We start from the raw sequence: 15,080 nt of genomic DNA, 5'->3' as shown, positions 1-15,080 counted from the left end.
CAGAGGGACAACTAGCCAGTGGTGCTGGGGAGGCCCCGGGGAGCCCGGGGCCCGGAGGACCAGCCAAGAGCTGTTTTGCAAAGGGGAGGTCCCGATTTCTGTGGGTTCCTTTTCTCACAAGCCTTTTCAGGAACTGAGATTCATTTCTTAGGGCTAAACAAGCAAAAGGCCCCTTCCCTGAGGTCCCTGGGGTTTGGGCCAGGCCTCCAGGCCCATTCCGTCCCCTTCCCTCCCTTGTGCTAGTGGAGAAAGAGGGACCGGACTCTCCTGAAGGCGACTGGTAAGACCCCTCACCCCGGTCTCAGCAGGGCATCTGCAGGACCAGTCCTGACACACCCACACCTTCTCTTTGGGCCAGCTTCTACCCTAAAGAGCAGCAGAAGAGCCTGCACCTGCCCCACGGTCTCTGAACTCTGTGGCAGGAAGGGGAACTGTGGGTGATGCACACACCCTCCTATCTTGAGCCCCTGTCCTCGCCCAGGTACCAGCAGGAGCATGGCCTCGGGGACCCCCACAACCCACCCCTGTGCCCCCACTTCTCTTCAATACACTGTAAACAGCACATTTATTGGTGGTTCGTAAACCTCTGGTAAAAAGCACAGAACAGCAGGGCCCTCCTACATGCTGCCCTGGGCCCCGGCCCGCCAGGCATGCAAGACAGAGCTGGGAGGTGAGGCAAGCCATCTTCAGGAGCAGGGCTGGACGCCGAGAAGGCCCCGCGCTTTTCCATCCGCACCGCCCACTGGCCTGGGCCTGAACCACTGCCACGAGGGCACATCCCTGCCCTGCGGTGACTCTGGGCGGTGGGCTGCCTTTCTTCGCCCCCAGCACCTCTCTGATCCCCACTCTAGAGCCAGGACCCGAGCCACACGCTTGGCTCCCTCACACTGGGACCAAATCAGGTGCAGTCGGGCTGGCCCTGTGGGCCCCGTCTCTCCAGTCATGTAGCTGGCAGAGGGGAGCGGGCCCTGCTCTCTGGTCAGCACTCCGTGGGCCCGCTCAGGGCTGGGTGTTCAGCCAGGGGCCGGGATGGGCAAAGGCTTGTCCAGAGAAGCACTCCAGGTGAGACGGCAAGGCGGCCTGACTCAGTCTCTCCCAGCCTCTCGTGTCTGCCAGCCTCCATTCATTGACTCCTGGCCGAGCCTGAAACTTCTCAAGGCTCAACAACCTGAGGTGTGGCACCAGCGCCTCCTCCTCCAAGATGCCCCCCCACCCCAGGCTTCACACCAGAATCTGGGCTGGCCTATGGGCAGTGAGCCAAAGCTGCTACTTCAGGGCCCTGAGGACAGCCTCCAGCTTCATGGCCACGGCCAGGTCACCCTTCACCTTTAGGCGCCCACTCATGTAGGCCCCCAGGGGCCGCAGCTCCCTGCACAGAAGGGCCCGCAGGTCTGCCTCAGCCATCTCCACCACTACATCAGGGATGCCGTCGGGCACCCCGTGCCCTATGCTCCCGTGCCCTATGGGGGAAGAGAAAAACGGAGCATTAGCAGGGGGACAGCTATGCAGCAGGGGGAAGATGGGGTTAGCATGGCCCGCTAAGGAGTGGAAAGTAACAGCTAACAGCTAAGTGTCCAGGTTCCAATTCACTGAGTTCAAGTACTATTGGCTGTGTGACCACTCAGGGCCCCGGTTTTCAAACTGGTGAAACAGGGATGACAATCATCCCTGAATCAGAGAACCACGGTGAGGGGCAGGTGGGATCACGCACTGCCGTGCTCAGCACAGACCCTGGCCAGCAGAGCTGCACCGTGTGCACGAAGCTCTCACCCCAGGGGCCCCTGCTCACCTGCTCCCCTGCTCACCGGGGCAGGGCAGGGAGACAACGGCCCGGCTCGTCACTTTCCACACATGGTGCAAGTTCACCCAAAACTCCTGGCAGGAGCAGGGGGCAATTTAAAATAGGACCACGGGGGTGGGTGCTGCTATGGGCCACCTGGCTGGGACGGTGAGGGCGGGGAAGGCAGGCACACCTGTAGTGAGGTCGAGGAAGTAGACGCTCTGGGCACCGCTGGGCAGGATGACATTGAACTGGTAGCAGGCCCCGACCTGGCTGACCAGGGCCTCTGATAGGAAGGGCTGCAGGGCAGTCAGCAGCCCCTCAGCCACAGGCTGCTTCGGACTGGGCCCAGCACCAACATGAGGGGCAGGCGGCTCAGCTTCACTCACCATCTCCAAGGTGTCTGCTGGGGGGTGGCCAACAGCCAAGGGGAAGGAAGCAGAGAGAAGAAAGTCAGGGTGCTGCCAAGGTCAGGCTCCCTGTGACCTCTGCACTGTCTGTGGCTGCTCCCTCTTCTGTGCCCGTCTGGCCTGAGTTCCCCTTCCTCCTCTGCTAAGAGGCAGCCTTTCAGCTTTCTTTCTTTCTTTTTTTTTTTTTTTTTTTTTTAAGATTTATTTCTTTATTCATTCAGAGAGAGCGGAGAGGCAGAGACACAGGCAGAGGGAGAAGCAGGCTCCATGCAGGAAGCCCGATGTGGGACTTGATCCTGGGTCTCCAGGATCACACCCCAGGCTGCAGGTGGCGCTAAACTGCTACACCACGGGGGCTGCCCGCCTTTCAGCTTTCAGCTTAACCCCCGCTCCCTGGGTGCCGTCCCTTCCCCCAATGGGGGCTCCCCAAGGCTTCTACATGCTCAGACACCTGGCCTCAGTTCCCATGGGCCCTAGAGAGGGGTGGCCTGAGCGGCTGGGCAGGCGTCCCGAGCACGAAGGTACTCCGCGCAGAGCCTGTGCGGACAACCAGCCCAGTGCCCTGGGGGGCACCTCCCCTTCTTCCCAGGACTCCTCACCTGGCCCGAGGGGTGAGGCGCCTCCAGCCACTGAGGGCAGGCCTCCTCCCAAGAAGTGGAGAGCCAGTTGCTGGAGGGTGCTGTCCAAGCTGGGCCCCGTTGGGCTGTCCTGGGGTGGCTGGAGCACAGCCTCCACTGCTAGTTCCACTCGGTCCACCTCCAGCCCCCAGGCTCTGGTCACGTCATTGATTTCCAGCTGGAAAACAGCGGTGGGGAGATGTGGAATTAAATCTGCAAGCCTTTGTGGGAGGACCTTCTTTGGTCTGGAGGCCCCACCGCCTCCCTCCCTCCGGGGCCAAGCTCCCTCCTGGGGAATGCAGGCAGAGGGCAATTACAACCCAGCTGCTAGCAGCTGGTGGTGAGCAACTAGGACAGGGCCTGACCCCCTGGAGGTCCAGGGAGGGGGCGGTAACGCCAGGAGGAGGGGAGCCATCCGGTCCACGGGTAAAGCAGGAAGGAAGACTGAGCAGATGCTGTAATTTATAAGAAATGCGCACTGATCGTTTAAATGATACCTCCAAGTATGTCTTTGTTTCAAGACTCCCAGCCCTACAACCCTTGGAATTGCGGTGAGAAGAGAAATAAAGGGGTCTTTTGTTATGTTAAAAAAGGTGATTTTTGGAGCCCACCCAAGGATGGGGGCTGGTTGCCAGGAGGACCAACTATGTGATTGGAGAGTTGGAATTTCCACTGGGACGGGACAGATGACCAATGACTTAGTTCTCAGTATGCAAAGAAGCCTCTAGAAAATTCCCAGGAGGACTGGGCTCCAGAGCTTCCAGGCTGGTGAATGCCAGAGAGGTGTGCCTGGGTAGGGCATGGAAGCTCCGCGCCTTTTCCCCAGACCTCACCATGTGTCTCTCTTTGTCCGGCTGTTAATTCATATCTTTTATCATATCTGTTAATAAACTGGTAAACATAATTCTGTGAGCCACTCTAGCAAAAGAACCCAGGGAGGTCGGTGGAACCCCCAAATCTGTAGCTGGTTGCCAGAAGCACAGTAACAGCCTGGGCTTGTGACTGGCATCTTTTGTGGGGGCCAGGGGGCAGTCTTGTGGGACTTAACCCATGGGATCTGATGCTGTCTCTGGGGAGACAGTGTCAGAATGGAGCTGGATTCTTGGGACACCCTACAGGCATCTGAAGATTGGCGTTGTGCATGTGCAAACTCCCCTTCCCCACATTGGAACCGGGTCCGGGAACTCCTTGAGAAGGGCTCTTCCAGGCAATGGGAACAGCGTGTACAGGGCAGGGACAGGATAACCTGGAATGTCTGGGGAAATGGGAGTAACCAGAGTCCCGTTTCGCTAGACCCTCACAATGGGCCAGGAGACGAGACAGCTGGCTCAGAGGTGGGGGTTCGGCTCACTTGGATTTACCCTGACACACAGAGCCTCGGAGCCTCAGAGAGCAGTTTAGCAGGGAGGTGACCAGGACTTGTTCCTTGGGAAGAGCCTCCTGGCTGCTCCACGGACACTAGATTGAAGGGGGCTGAGGGTGGCGGCATGGAGACCACGTGGGCCATTGTTTCAAATTATGGGCAGAAATGATGGGGATCTGGTGTCGGGGAGTGGAGGGGGAGAACTGTGAGGGCCTGGGGTGCAGACAGAGCCTGCAGCCTCATAGAAAGGGGAGGAGGGAGGGAGGATCAACAGAGGCAGGAGCCATGCCCCCCAGCCCAGAGCACCGCCCCAGCAGGGGGCATACCTCCAGGGGTAGGCAGAAAGGGGAGTGAGGATGAGAGATGTCCGCCTGGCCTGGGGCTTACAGGAGGCAGCTGGCTTTCTGGAGACTTCGCCTTAACCACAGGCACTGACCCCGTTCTCCTGGGCGCCAACTCCGTCTGGGCAACAGGCCCTCAATGACTAATGTCGTGGAGTGGGACCGACCTCCCCCAGACTGCCCCTCTCAGCCTTGTTGCACAACAGGCCTGGTGTTCTGGTTTCTTCCCCTGCCCGCCCCTGACAGCAACTAGGCTGAGATCAGCTTTCTCCTTCAAAAAGTACACTAAAACGCCATGTAGCTTCATAAATAAAAATTGTTATCAATTGTAGAAGACGGAGCACTGGTTTGATGGGGGGGGGGGCAGAAGGCAGTTGATCTGGCGCTGGGCCTGCTCTGCCCTTGATGAGGGGGGGCACCAAATAAGCCCTTCATTTCCTCCCTCCAAAATAAAACCAGAATATCAGTCCTCCTGCAGCAAAACGTAAAGCAGATACACCTGGGCAGGGAAAGGACTGGTAAACTACGATGCTCTGCAAGCTCTGCACGCAGGAGCTGCTCTCACCAGAACAGAAGCGGCTCCTCCTCGGGGGCTTCCCTCCCTCCCTGGGCTGACTCACTGCCCCAGGGCCTGGGATCTCTGGAACTGGCACTACCTGCCCCGCCCGTCCTGGAACCCTAGGCCCCCAGAAAGCAGAGCCAAGGGGAGTAAGAGGAAACCTCACCCAGGGCCACTGGGGCGGGGTGGCAGGGGGAGCCCAAGGTGAGCACAGGGAGCAGGGGACATGCATTTCCATCCTGTCCTGCCACAGAAGGGATGCAAGGGTAGTTCTGGTTCAGATCATTATTCATGGGGAAGAGGCAGGAAAAAGGTCCGAATGCCCTTGTGTCCCTTTGTTCTGTTCTGAACAAGAAACACAAAGCCCTCAAAATACAAATGCTGCCCTGTGGGGCATGGAATTCCCCAGGTGACTGTGCCCAGGCAGGCCCCTGCTCCTTTCACTTGCCCGCCCATCTGCTGGTCTGCCTGCCTGCGAGGCTGTGTCAATGGCAATGCTGGCAGAGCAGGGAAGGGTAAAGCCCCAGCAGTGAGGCAGGGCCCCCGAGAATCTCAGTGGGGCCACTCCCCTCTCAGGGCGCCAGTGCCTCTCCAAAACCACTATGGTCTGCACTCATCTTCTGTTCCTCAGTCCGACCCAGACCACTGGCTCTTCAAAGGTTGGAACGCACGGTAAACTGAGGCCCAGAGCGATCTGGCGCTCTGCTCAAAGAGCCTCGGCAGGCAGAGCCAGGCCCAGGTGCCCACCACTGACCTCTACCGTGCGAGGAGCTGCCTACCAGGAGCTGGTCGCTGATCTTGAGCTGCTCGGTCTGGATCTCCCGCAGAGGCCTCTTGAGCAGTGCCTTGGTCATGGCATTTTGGGCCGTCATACGCGTGGCCGTGTTCAGGTCCTTTACGGTCATCACAGACAGTACTGGGTCCCAGATGCGGAACTGGACATCGGCCCCCACGGACAGCACGGCCCCATCCTTAGAAGTCAGCTGTTGGGGTGGAGGGTTGGTGAGAGAGGAGATGGTCAAGGGGCTGGCGCTGCAGGGGGGTCAGGCCCTCTGAGACCACCCAGCTTGACCCACCCACTGGGTACCTGGCTCCCCGATGGGAATGTCATGTTCCCAAGTTCATGTCATTAGGTACACTGCATAAGGACGTCCCCCAGCCTCCATCCTCGACATTTTGGTTTCTTCCCCTACCCTGACCTTGATGGTTGCTCACACACCGAGGTATTGGCTCCCACAATCACTCTGCAAAAGCCCCTACCCCCTCTTTCTGGGAGAGCCGAGAAGCTCCTCACCTTGCAGGGAGGGACATTGAAAGCGCGTGTCCTTAAATCCACCCGCTGAAAGGAGTCAATGAAGGGCAAGAGCAGAACCATGCCAGGCCCCTGAGGGGTACGGATCCGGCCCAGTCGAAACACGATCATCCGCTCATAGGTAGGTACAATCTGTTCATGAGGGGGAGGGAAAGCGGTCAAAGTACCGGGCTGACAACAGCATCTGCCCAGGTCCCCCCACCGCCCCCCCTGCCTTGGTCAGTGTCAGCTATCCTTAGATCTTTTTTTATTATTATTTTTTTTATTTAAAGATTTCACTTATTTATTCATGAGAGACACAGAGAGAGAGAGGCAGACTCACAGGCAGAGGGAGAAGCAGGCTCCCTGCAGAGAGCCTGATGCGGGACTTGATCCCGGGACTCTGGGATCACACCCGGAGCCACAGGCAGCCACTCAACTGCTGAGCCACCCGGGTATCCCTTCTTAGATCTTTTTAGAAGAGAAAACCAAGGCTCTGAGAGGTTACGTGACTTGCTCAAAAATCACACAGCCCCCAAGTGAAACAGACAAGATTTGAAGGCAGTTCTGAATGACTCCAACCCCAAGCAAAGGGCTTTGCCAACTTTAGAAGTAAATATGTCCAAACTGAGAAATGAAGGCCCAGAGAAGCAAGGTGACTTGCCCAAGGTCAAACAGCATTTGTTTCAGTGGCACTTCTAGGACTAGGGTTTAGCACCTTCTAAGAGACTTCCTTCCAGACCATACCAAACCCAAAGGCTTCCTGGAAGGGTTGGCTGTTGCCTAGGGCCACACAAAGGGCAAGGCCTGCCTGGGCTTCCAACTTCACTGCGGCTCGCAGATGCGATCCTTAGGGAGAGCTCACCCTTTCCCCTCTTCACCAGCCCTTGTTAAAAACCAGGCCTGAATTCCTATTACTTATTACCCGCTGGGCCAAGCGGAGTATTTCTCATTTCAAATTTTAGCCTGACCCAAAGAAAGGAAAATATCTGTGTGCACCCTTTTTTTTTTCTTGTGTGTGTGCACCCTTAAAGCCAGTGCCCAGACCCCAGGACCTGGGAGTTTGGGAAGGCTTCTGCACCACTCACTGGCTTCCAGTGTGACTTTGGGCAAGTCTGAGCCTGTTTTTCCTCATCTGAAAGATGTGAATGGATAATCCCGGACCAGCCCATTTCATTGGGATGCGATAATGTAATCTGTAGGGGAAGGGGACAGAGGATGGAGGGAGGATTGATCCAACAATGCCAAAGCTCTGAGCGTGGCCCGAAGCCCCGGGGTCTGACCCAGGCAACCTTACCTTCAAGGCGAACCAGCCGGAAATGGGGAAGGTGAGCAGCAGCAGCAAGAGCCCCAGGAAGCTGATGAGGCCGTGGCAGAGGTAGGAAGGCCAGCTCTGGGGCGCATCTGGGGACAAGAGAGCAGACAGAGGCAGTCAGGGAACACCGACAGGTTCTGGCAGCAGAGCCGTGGGCGGAGTGAAGCTGGTCGAGGGTACCTTTTGCCCACCTCCCTCTTTGGTGGCTCATCCCTTCTCAGGGCCCTCAGTTGCCTCCCTAAGACTCCGGTCTTTAGCCAGGTGCGAGGTAAGGATGTTCCCTCCTCCCACTCGTCAAAACTAATCTGTCTCAAGTCCCACCTCCACAAGGCCAAGTCTCTGCTAAGCAAGAGCCGTTAGACTTGAGAAGCCAATCCAAGTGATGCTCTCCTCACCGGGTACCTGGATCAATGCTCTTGCCTCACGCAGAGTGCCTCCCACACCTGGCATGGAGCCAGGGGCATCCAGGAATCTGTAAACACTGCACTGGGGGTGAACCGAATGCTCCTGAACCTTCCTCCTCTACCATCAGCCCCAAAAAGTGTGCTTTCAGGGCCGCCTTTTGGAAATAATGCTTTAGCCTAAAGGGATAAAGCGTGAATGGCATGGCGAGGGCGAAGATTTTCTTCCCTAGTTCAAAATTCACCCCCCCGCCCCGCCCCAGCCCTTTAATGCCCTAAGGACTACGGAATGCTTTACTTGAAAGGGAGGTGTGAACTAGGAAGATGAGGGGCCCCTGAGCCCGGCTCCTGCAGAACCAAGGGCTCAAGATGCAAGTGGAGCGGAGAAAGCCCCAGAACCTAGCATGGCGATCCTCTGCTCTCTTTGCTCTCGTTCCCCTTGCAAGCCTAGACAGGAAGCAACCCCGGAGGCTCTGCTCCGTGCTCCCAGGAACGCCGTGCCCTCTGCGGTCTCCAAGACCCCGGGGCACCTTCCTGCCCGGCTCTGACCCCCGCAGCCCCTGCAGGAAAGGAAGCCCCGGAGAGGGTCGGCTGTCATCACAGGAGGGTCGGGACGGACCAAATCCTCCAACAACGGAGGCTCGTGCGGATCTTACCCCAGGGCCAGGGAATCCCTCAAGGCTCTGGAGCAGGAGATGACGGAAGCTCAACAAGAGGCAGCTGAGGGCCTGCCCATACCCACTGGGAGACAGGCGGATGCCTGGGCCTGGGGCGTCAGGGGCGTCTAGAAGCACCCCCAGGATGAATGAAGACTGTGCCATTTCTCCGCAGCCAGGCACCCTTAGCATGCGGACCACCTCCTAGGCCTCCACCCTGGGCTCCTTTTGGCCGAAATGGGAATCTGAAGGGCGCCCGGGGTTGGGGGTCGGGGAGGACCAGTCCAGGAGCTGCTGCCTCTGGTTTCTGCTCAGATGGTGACCTCTGGGTCCTGAGATGTGGCCCCATCTGCTGGAGATTCTCTCCCTCCCTCTCTCTTTAAAATAAATCTTCAGGGGATCCCTGGGGGCTCAGCGGTCAGCGGTTGAGCCCCTGCCTTTGACCCAGGGCGTGACCCGGGGTCCCGGGGTCGAGCCCCGCGTCGGGCCCCCTGCACGGAGCCTGCTTCTCCCTCTGCCTCTCTCTCTCTCGGCCTCTCATGATTAAATACGATCTTTAAAAGAATAATAATAAACTAAATCTTCGAAATGGGGACTTGCGATCCCCCCTCTCGGCCTCCTCCTCCCGGGCCCCGGCTCCGCGGCGCTGGGCGGCCACTCACCGGCCCCCGGCCCCGCGCCGCCCCGCTCCGGGGACAGGCAGCCCTTCTGCGAGCCCAGGAAGCCGAAGCTCGACTGCTGGAAACGGTCAAAGTCCCCCAGGGGTAGCGCCCGGTACCCCGACCTGCCGAGCATGGCTCCCGGCAGGTGCACCCGCGCCCCGCCCCGCCCCCCCGGCCGCCGCTTCCGGGGTCGCGGGCCACCGAGGCGGGAGGCGGCGGCTAGAGGGGCCGGCCCGCGCGGCACAGCGCCCCCTGCGGCTGGAGGACCTCGCCCGCCCGCCCGCGCCTTGCCTCCGCGCCCCGCAGGCCGGGTGGGCGGGGGGAGCCCGCGAACCACTTTCCCTCCAGAATCAAGCCTGCTCGGCGCTGCTGCTGCAAACTCCCATACTGCAGGGTTGGCGGGTTGGAGTGTCTTATCTAGAATTAGGGTTTCTCCTAGGCACGGTCAGCAAACGATTCTTCCTTGTGGGCACCCCCTCCAGCCCCCCAGCCTCCCAAGCAGGGTCTGGCATAGAATGGATCTCAATCACTTGTGGCTCAGCGGTTTAGCACCGCCATTGGCCCAGGGTGTGACCCTGGAGACCTGGGATCGAGTCCCTCGTGGGGCTCCCTGCATGGACCCTGCTTCTCCCTCTGCCTGTGTCTCTGCCTCTCTCTCTATATATATATATATGTGTGTGTGTGTGTGTGTGTGTCTCATAAATAAAATCTTAAAAAAAAAAAAAGATACTTGTCTGTTGAGTGAAGCCATAGCCAGCTCACTGTTGGCACAAAAAGAGGAATTTCGTCATCACAGACATCCAGGAAACAGCACACCCCTTGACCCAGAGAGGTAATGTGACCAAGAGGTAGCTTTAGCTTGCTTCTCCATGACTTGGGAAAAATCTAAATGCAGATGGTAAATTCACTCTGAGCAGCATTGACTTTCAACATCCAGTTGGGGCAGGTGAGGGAAGAGGGGCGCCTAGCGTCTGCCTTCTGCTCAGGTCATGATCCCAAGGGTCCTGGGATTGAGCCCCATGGGCTCCCTGCGCAGTGGAGGGCGTGCTTCACCATCTCCCCCTGCCTGCCGCTCCGACTTGTGCTCTCTCTGTCAAATAAATAAAATCTTTAAAAAAAAAAAAAAAAAGGTGAGCAAACAAATAATAAAGCTTTCCTTGTCTCAGCCACATGCCAATCCTGCCTCCTCAGACCCTCACATCCCCTGATGTGACTCTTCCAGGTCCCTTCTGCAGATGCTGCTCACCATCTTTGGCTTTTTCTAGTTTGATGGCCTGATTCTGAAGCCCTGAGGGTACTGATCAGGCTGGAGGGAAGGGTAGGGCCCCTGAGGCCTCACACGGTCCTGGGAAGTGGGGTCTCCCTGCCAATCCCTTTCCCCACATAGCCCAGAGGATAAACTTTACAAGAGCAAGGTCCCATCACCATCCCTAGTCCGCTTCAAGCTGGAACTGAGCACAGAATTGTACCCAGCGGGTAGTACAGTGGTTGGGGTGGTTTGGTGTTTGAAGCCAGGGCCCTTCACCCAGTGAAGCTGCCCGGGGTTGTGCTTCCTACCCTCACCAGCTGGGAGCTGGCATGTTTCCCCTTTAGCCAAGAACTAACTTGCTCTCTCCTCGCTGTCTTCATACCTGCTCATTGGCTCTCCCCTTCCACTCCCTGCCCGCACTGCCTCAGACTCATCAACCTTTCCAACTCTCAACCAAGGCATCATCCTGTTCCCCTCAGCTCCACTCACTGTCCTCCCGGTGTCTCAGACTCAGATCCCTCCTCTGCATCCCACAACCATTGTCCAAGACCAGGTCACCCGTCCCAGGTTGCCAGAGTGACTGTCCCAACATGCGTGTTGGGTCATGTTTCTGGGTTCTAATCTCACGCTGTTGCCCACAGAACAAGTGCATCTCCTTAGCCCTGATCCTGCTCATGGGTCCCCTCTTAAATTTGAAAATAATGAAAACCGGTTTCTTTTTAAGATTTCATTTATTTATTCATGAGACACACACAGAGAGAGGCAGAGACACAGGCAGAGGGAGAAGCAGGCTCCATGCAGGGAGCCCGACGTGGGACTCGATCTGGGGTCTCCAGGATCACACCCCGGGCTGAAGGCAGGCGCTAAACCGCTGAGCCCCCCCGGGCGTCCCTGGAAACTGGTTTCTAAACAGACTCTCCTGTTTCAAACCTCCATGCCTTTGCTCGTGCTGTTGCAAGCATTCCGCATCCCCAAGTTCCTGCACGTCCCAGCTGAGATCTCCTTTCCGGACTGCCCCTCTGCAGCGTGCAAACCTGTTTGGGTGACTGCTCTCGCTTAGACCTGGGTTCTTCCAAAGCAGGCCCACCTGTGGCTCCTGTCTGTGCCCCGGGTCAGGCCAAGGGCGGCCCGGCCTCCCTCCCGCTAGGCCAGGCCGCGGCCGGTTACCCCCAGGTCGGCTGAGCATCTTCTCTCGTCCCCTCCTCCCTCCGGCTCGGGGCGTGTCTCCAGACCCCCCCGCCCCCGCCCCTAGAACCGCCCCCCGGCTCTGTCTCACTTCCTCCGGGGAGGCGGGCCCTGAGTGGGGCCGCCCCTCCGACGGGCTCGGGCGACCGCGATCCGGCGCCTGCCTCTCCGTTTCGCTTCTCCTCCCCCCTCAGGCTCAAAACCCAGAAGCGAAACTGTGCTGGGATCCATGCAGCAGGAGCCCGCGCCCCCCCGCTCTCCGGCTCCCGGGCAGGACCCCGCACCGCCCCCGGCGCCCAGCATGCCTCCCCCGGAGCCCGCCTCCGAGGGCCACCAGCCCAGCCCCAGCCGCAACCCCGCGGAGGTACCACTGGGCTTGGGGAGGTGGGGTGGAGGCTTGGTTGATGGCTTCGGGGAAGGGAGGGGACAGCGAGGCCAGGCACCTCCCCAGAGTGACCGCCAGACCCTGGGCCCCCACCCTCGGGGCAGCTGCGAGTGGGAAGGGGTACCAGGGTGAGCTGGGGGGGCCTCGGGCTGGCATGCCCCACGGACAGGGGGCAAGGTGCTGAGGGCCTGGACTCATCTGCCCACCCTGGCGACTTGCCCCCTGAGCCTCAGATGAAGGTCCAGGGATTCGGGGGATGGCGGGGTAGCCCTGGGGAGCAGGCCGAGAGCCAGGGGCATGTCCCAAGTGTGGAAAACCAAAACCCGAGTTCCCAGATCAGGAAGTGGGAACCTGGCCCAGACGAGAGAAAGTCTTGGCTAAGGCCTCACAGCTCTTGGGGTGGCTTCTCCGCTAGGATACCTACCTCCAAGATCCTTCTGTTGGAACATCCTGTCCCCCCCCCCGTCCCCCCCCCCCCCCCGTCCACAAATGGTTTACTGGGGCCTCTTCCAGGAAGCTTGCCTGGGTCTGTTCCGGGACAAGCTCCCCAGGTGCCCTTCCTGCCCCAGAGGAGCTACCTCACATCTCATGCAGTGTGTTTTCCCAGGCCCTTCATGAAAGCACCATCCTGCAGTAACTTCTGTTCTGTGCATTATTACAACTAGGAATCGTACTACTTCCTTGTGAACATTCCTCGTGGGCCAGTACTTTATTAAGCACTTTTTTCCTCTTTCTTTCTTTCTTTCTTTCTTTCTTTCTTTCTTTCTTTCTTTCTTTCTTTCTTTCTTTTCTTTTTTTTGCTAGAAAATATCCATAATATTAAAATTACCATGTTTTTAACATTTTTATTTCTTGTAAGTAATCTCTACGCCCAGCATGGGGCTTGAACTTAACAACCGCGGGATCCAGAGCCTCGTGCTGCACTCACTGAGCCAGCCAGGTACCCCAAAAACTTAACGGTTTTTAAGTGTACATTTCAGTGGCATTGAATATATTCACAATGTTGGGTAACCATCAACCACCATCTATTTCCAGAATTTTTTTCATCGCCCTCAACAGAAACTGTACTCCCTAAGCAGAAGCTCCTTATTTAGCCACTTCTCCCAGCTCCTGGTAACCTCCACTCTACTTTTCTGCTGCTGTGGATCTGCCGATGCTAGATATTTCATATAAGTGAACCATCCAATTATTTGTCCCTTCGTGTTTGTCTTATTTTGCTTAGCCTAATGTTTTCAAGGTTCTCATAGCATGTATGAGAATTTACTTCCTTTTCATTTTATTTTATGTTATTTTTGGTAAAGATCTTATTTTTAAGTAACCTCTACACCCAGTGTGGGGCTTGAACTCACAAACCCAAGATCAAGAGTCACATTCTCCACCAACTGAGCCAGCCAGGCGCCCCTTCCTTCATTTTCTTTTTAAAAGATTTTATTTTATTTTAAAGATTTTTTTTTTTAAGATTTTATTTATTCAAGAGAGGCAGAGACACAGGCAGAGGAGAAGCAGGCTCCATGCAGGAAGCCCGATATGGAACTCGATCCAGGGACCCCAGGATCATGCCCTGGGCCAAAGGCAGATGCTCAACTGCTGAGCCACCCATACGTCCCCTCTTCCTTCATTTTTAAAAACTGAATGATACTCCATTGCACGCGTAGACCACTTTTGTTTATCCGTTCATTTGTTGATGGACACTTGGGTTATTTCTACCTTTTGGAGCCTGTGCATGATGGTGCTGTGGACATGGGTGTAAAGTATCTGTTCAGCTACTCGTCTTCAGTTATTTTGGGAAATCTATCTAGGAATGAAATTTCTGGGTTATATAGTACTCCTGTGTTTAACTTCTTCAGGAGCCACCAAACCATATATTTTTTAAAGATTTTATTTATTTATTCATGAGAGACACACAGAAAGAGAGAGAGGCAGAGACACAGGCAGAGAGAGAAGCAGGCTCCCTGCGGGGAGCCCAATGCAGGACTCGATCCCAGGACCCCAGGATCACACCCTGAGCCCCCCAGGCGCCCCTCCACCAAACCATATTAAGCACTGTTTATGATGTTACATGAGATACACTTCACGTATCTCCTTTCTAGAGCGAGTCCCTTGAAGGTAGGGATTTATGCTCCCATCCTTGGGTGTCCGGGCCTCGTAGTGCCGTGCTCCCCGCATTGCGGAGTGGGAGAGGGATGCCTGGGTAGAGGCTGGGGACCGTGGTCCTGCTCAGCCCGGGCTTTGTATCATCTAATGACTGCCTGGCGTGGAATATGGAGCCCACTCCACCCTCCAGCCGCAGCAGAGGATCTGGGGGGGCTCCGGGATTTCAGGCCTCACCCCACCTCTCTGGTCCCCCAGCAAGCCCTGGAGGAGGAGTTCCAGTTCCTGTGCTGCCAGAGCTGCCAGGCTGAAGCCAAGTGCCCCAAGCTGCTGCCGTGTCTGCACACGCTCTGCTCGGGATGCCTGGAGGCATCGGGCCTGCGCTGCTCCATCTGCCAGGTGCCCGGGCCTCTAGGCGCTGGCTCGCCGGCCCTGGACAACGTCTTCTTCGAGAGCCTGCAGCGGCGCCTGTCGGTTTACAGGCAGATCGTGGACGCGCAAGCTGTTTGCACCCGATGCAAAGAACCTGCGGACTTCTGGTGTTTTGAGTGCGAGCAGCTCCTCTGTGCTAAGTGCTTCGAGGCGCACCAGTGGTTCCTCAAGCACGAGGCTCGGCCCCTGGCAGAGCTCCGTAGCCAGTCGGTGTGTGAGTTCCTAGACAGCACTCGAAAGTCCAACAGCATCTTCTGCTCCAACCCCAACCACCGCACCCCTATGCTGACGAGGTGAGCCTGCTGGTCTTGGTGGGGTGGCACATCCCGGAGCCGGGTAGAAG

General features: G+C 57.3%; 2 protein-coding genes across 17 annotated transcripts in view; one reads left to right on the top strand and one right to left on the bottom strand.

Annotated features, from left to right (window-relative positions):
- Positions 1 to 546: 546 nt before the first annotated feature.
- On the bottom strand, positions 547 to 11,872 carry STOML1 (stomatin like 1). Of its 5 annotated transcripts, none has more exons than XM_025982268.2 (7): positions 11,732 to 11,872; positions 7,659 to 7,765; positions 6,365 to 6,514; positions 5,850 to 6,053; positions 2,790 to 2,985; positions 1,974 to 2,186; positions 547 to 1,460 (listed from the first exon to the last, which is right to left on the bottom strand). In XM_025982268.2, the coding sequence occupies exons 3-7, from the start codon at positions 6,491 to 6,493 to the stop codon at positions 1,267 to 1,269; spliced, it is 936 nt and encodes a 311-aa protein (XP_025838053.1). In that variant the 5' UTR covers positions 6,494 to 6,514; positions 7,659 to 7,765; positions 11,732 to 11,872; the 3' UTR covers positions 547 to 1,266. The 5 variants fall into 5 exon arrangements, with proteins under 5 accessions (XP_025838053.1, XP_025838100.1, XP_072602097.1 ...); XM_025982315.2 differs by having other exon boundaries at positions 11,679 to 11,854; XM_072745996.1 differs by having other exon boundaries at positions 1,974 to 2,183; positions 11,732 to 11,854.
- PML (PML nuclear body scaffold) overlaps positions 11,800 to 15,080 on the top strand; it is a 46,177-nt gene continuing 42,896 nt past the window's right edge. For 11 of the 12 annotated variants that reach the window (XR_011999286.1, XR_011999285.1, XR_011999287.1 and 8 more), the window contains exons 1-2: positions 11,919 to 12,193; positions 14,564 to 15,030. Coding sequence is in view for 9 of the 12 variants with exons in the window: in XM_072745995.1 (XP_072602096.1) it covers positions 12,059 to 12,193; positions 14,564 to 15,030 (602 nt within the window). In the remaining 3 variants the exon portion in view is untranslated. Of the gene's footprint in view, positions 12,194 to 14,563; positions 15,031 to 15,080 lie in introns of all 12 variants that reach the window. The other variant, XM_072745988.1, reaches the window with a different exon arrangement.

The sequence above is a fragment of the Vulpes vulpes genome, unplaced genomic scaffold (genome assembly GCF_048418805.1).
Source record: "Vulpes vulpes isolate BD-2025 unplaced genomic scaffold, VulVul3 u000000678, whole genome shotgun sequence".
Taxonomy (NCBI): Eukaryota; Metazoa; Chordata; class Mammalia; order Carnivora; family Canidae; genus Vulpes; species Vulpes vulpes.
Note: the sequence above shows the minus strand (reverse complement) of the source record. Positions and strands in the feature narration are given on the sequence as shown.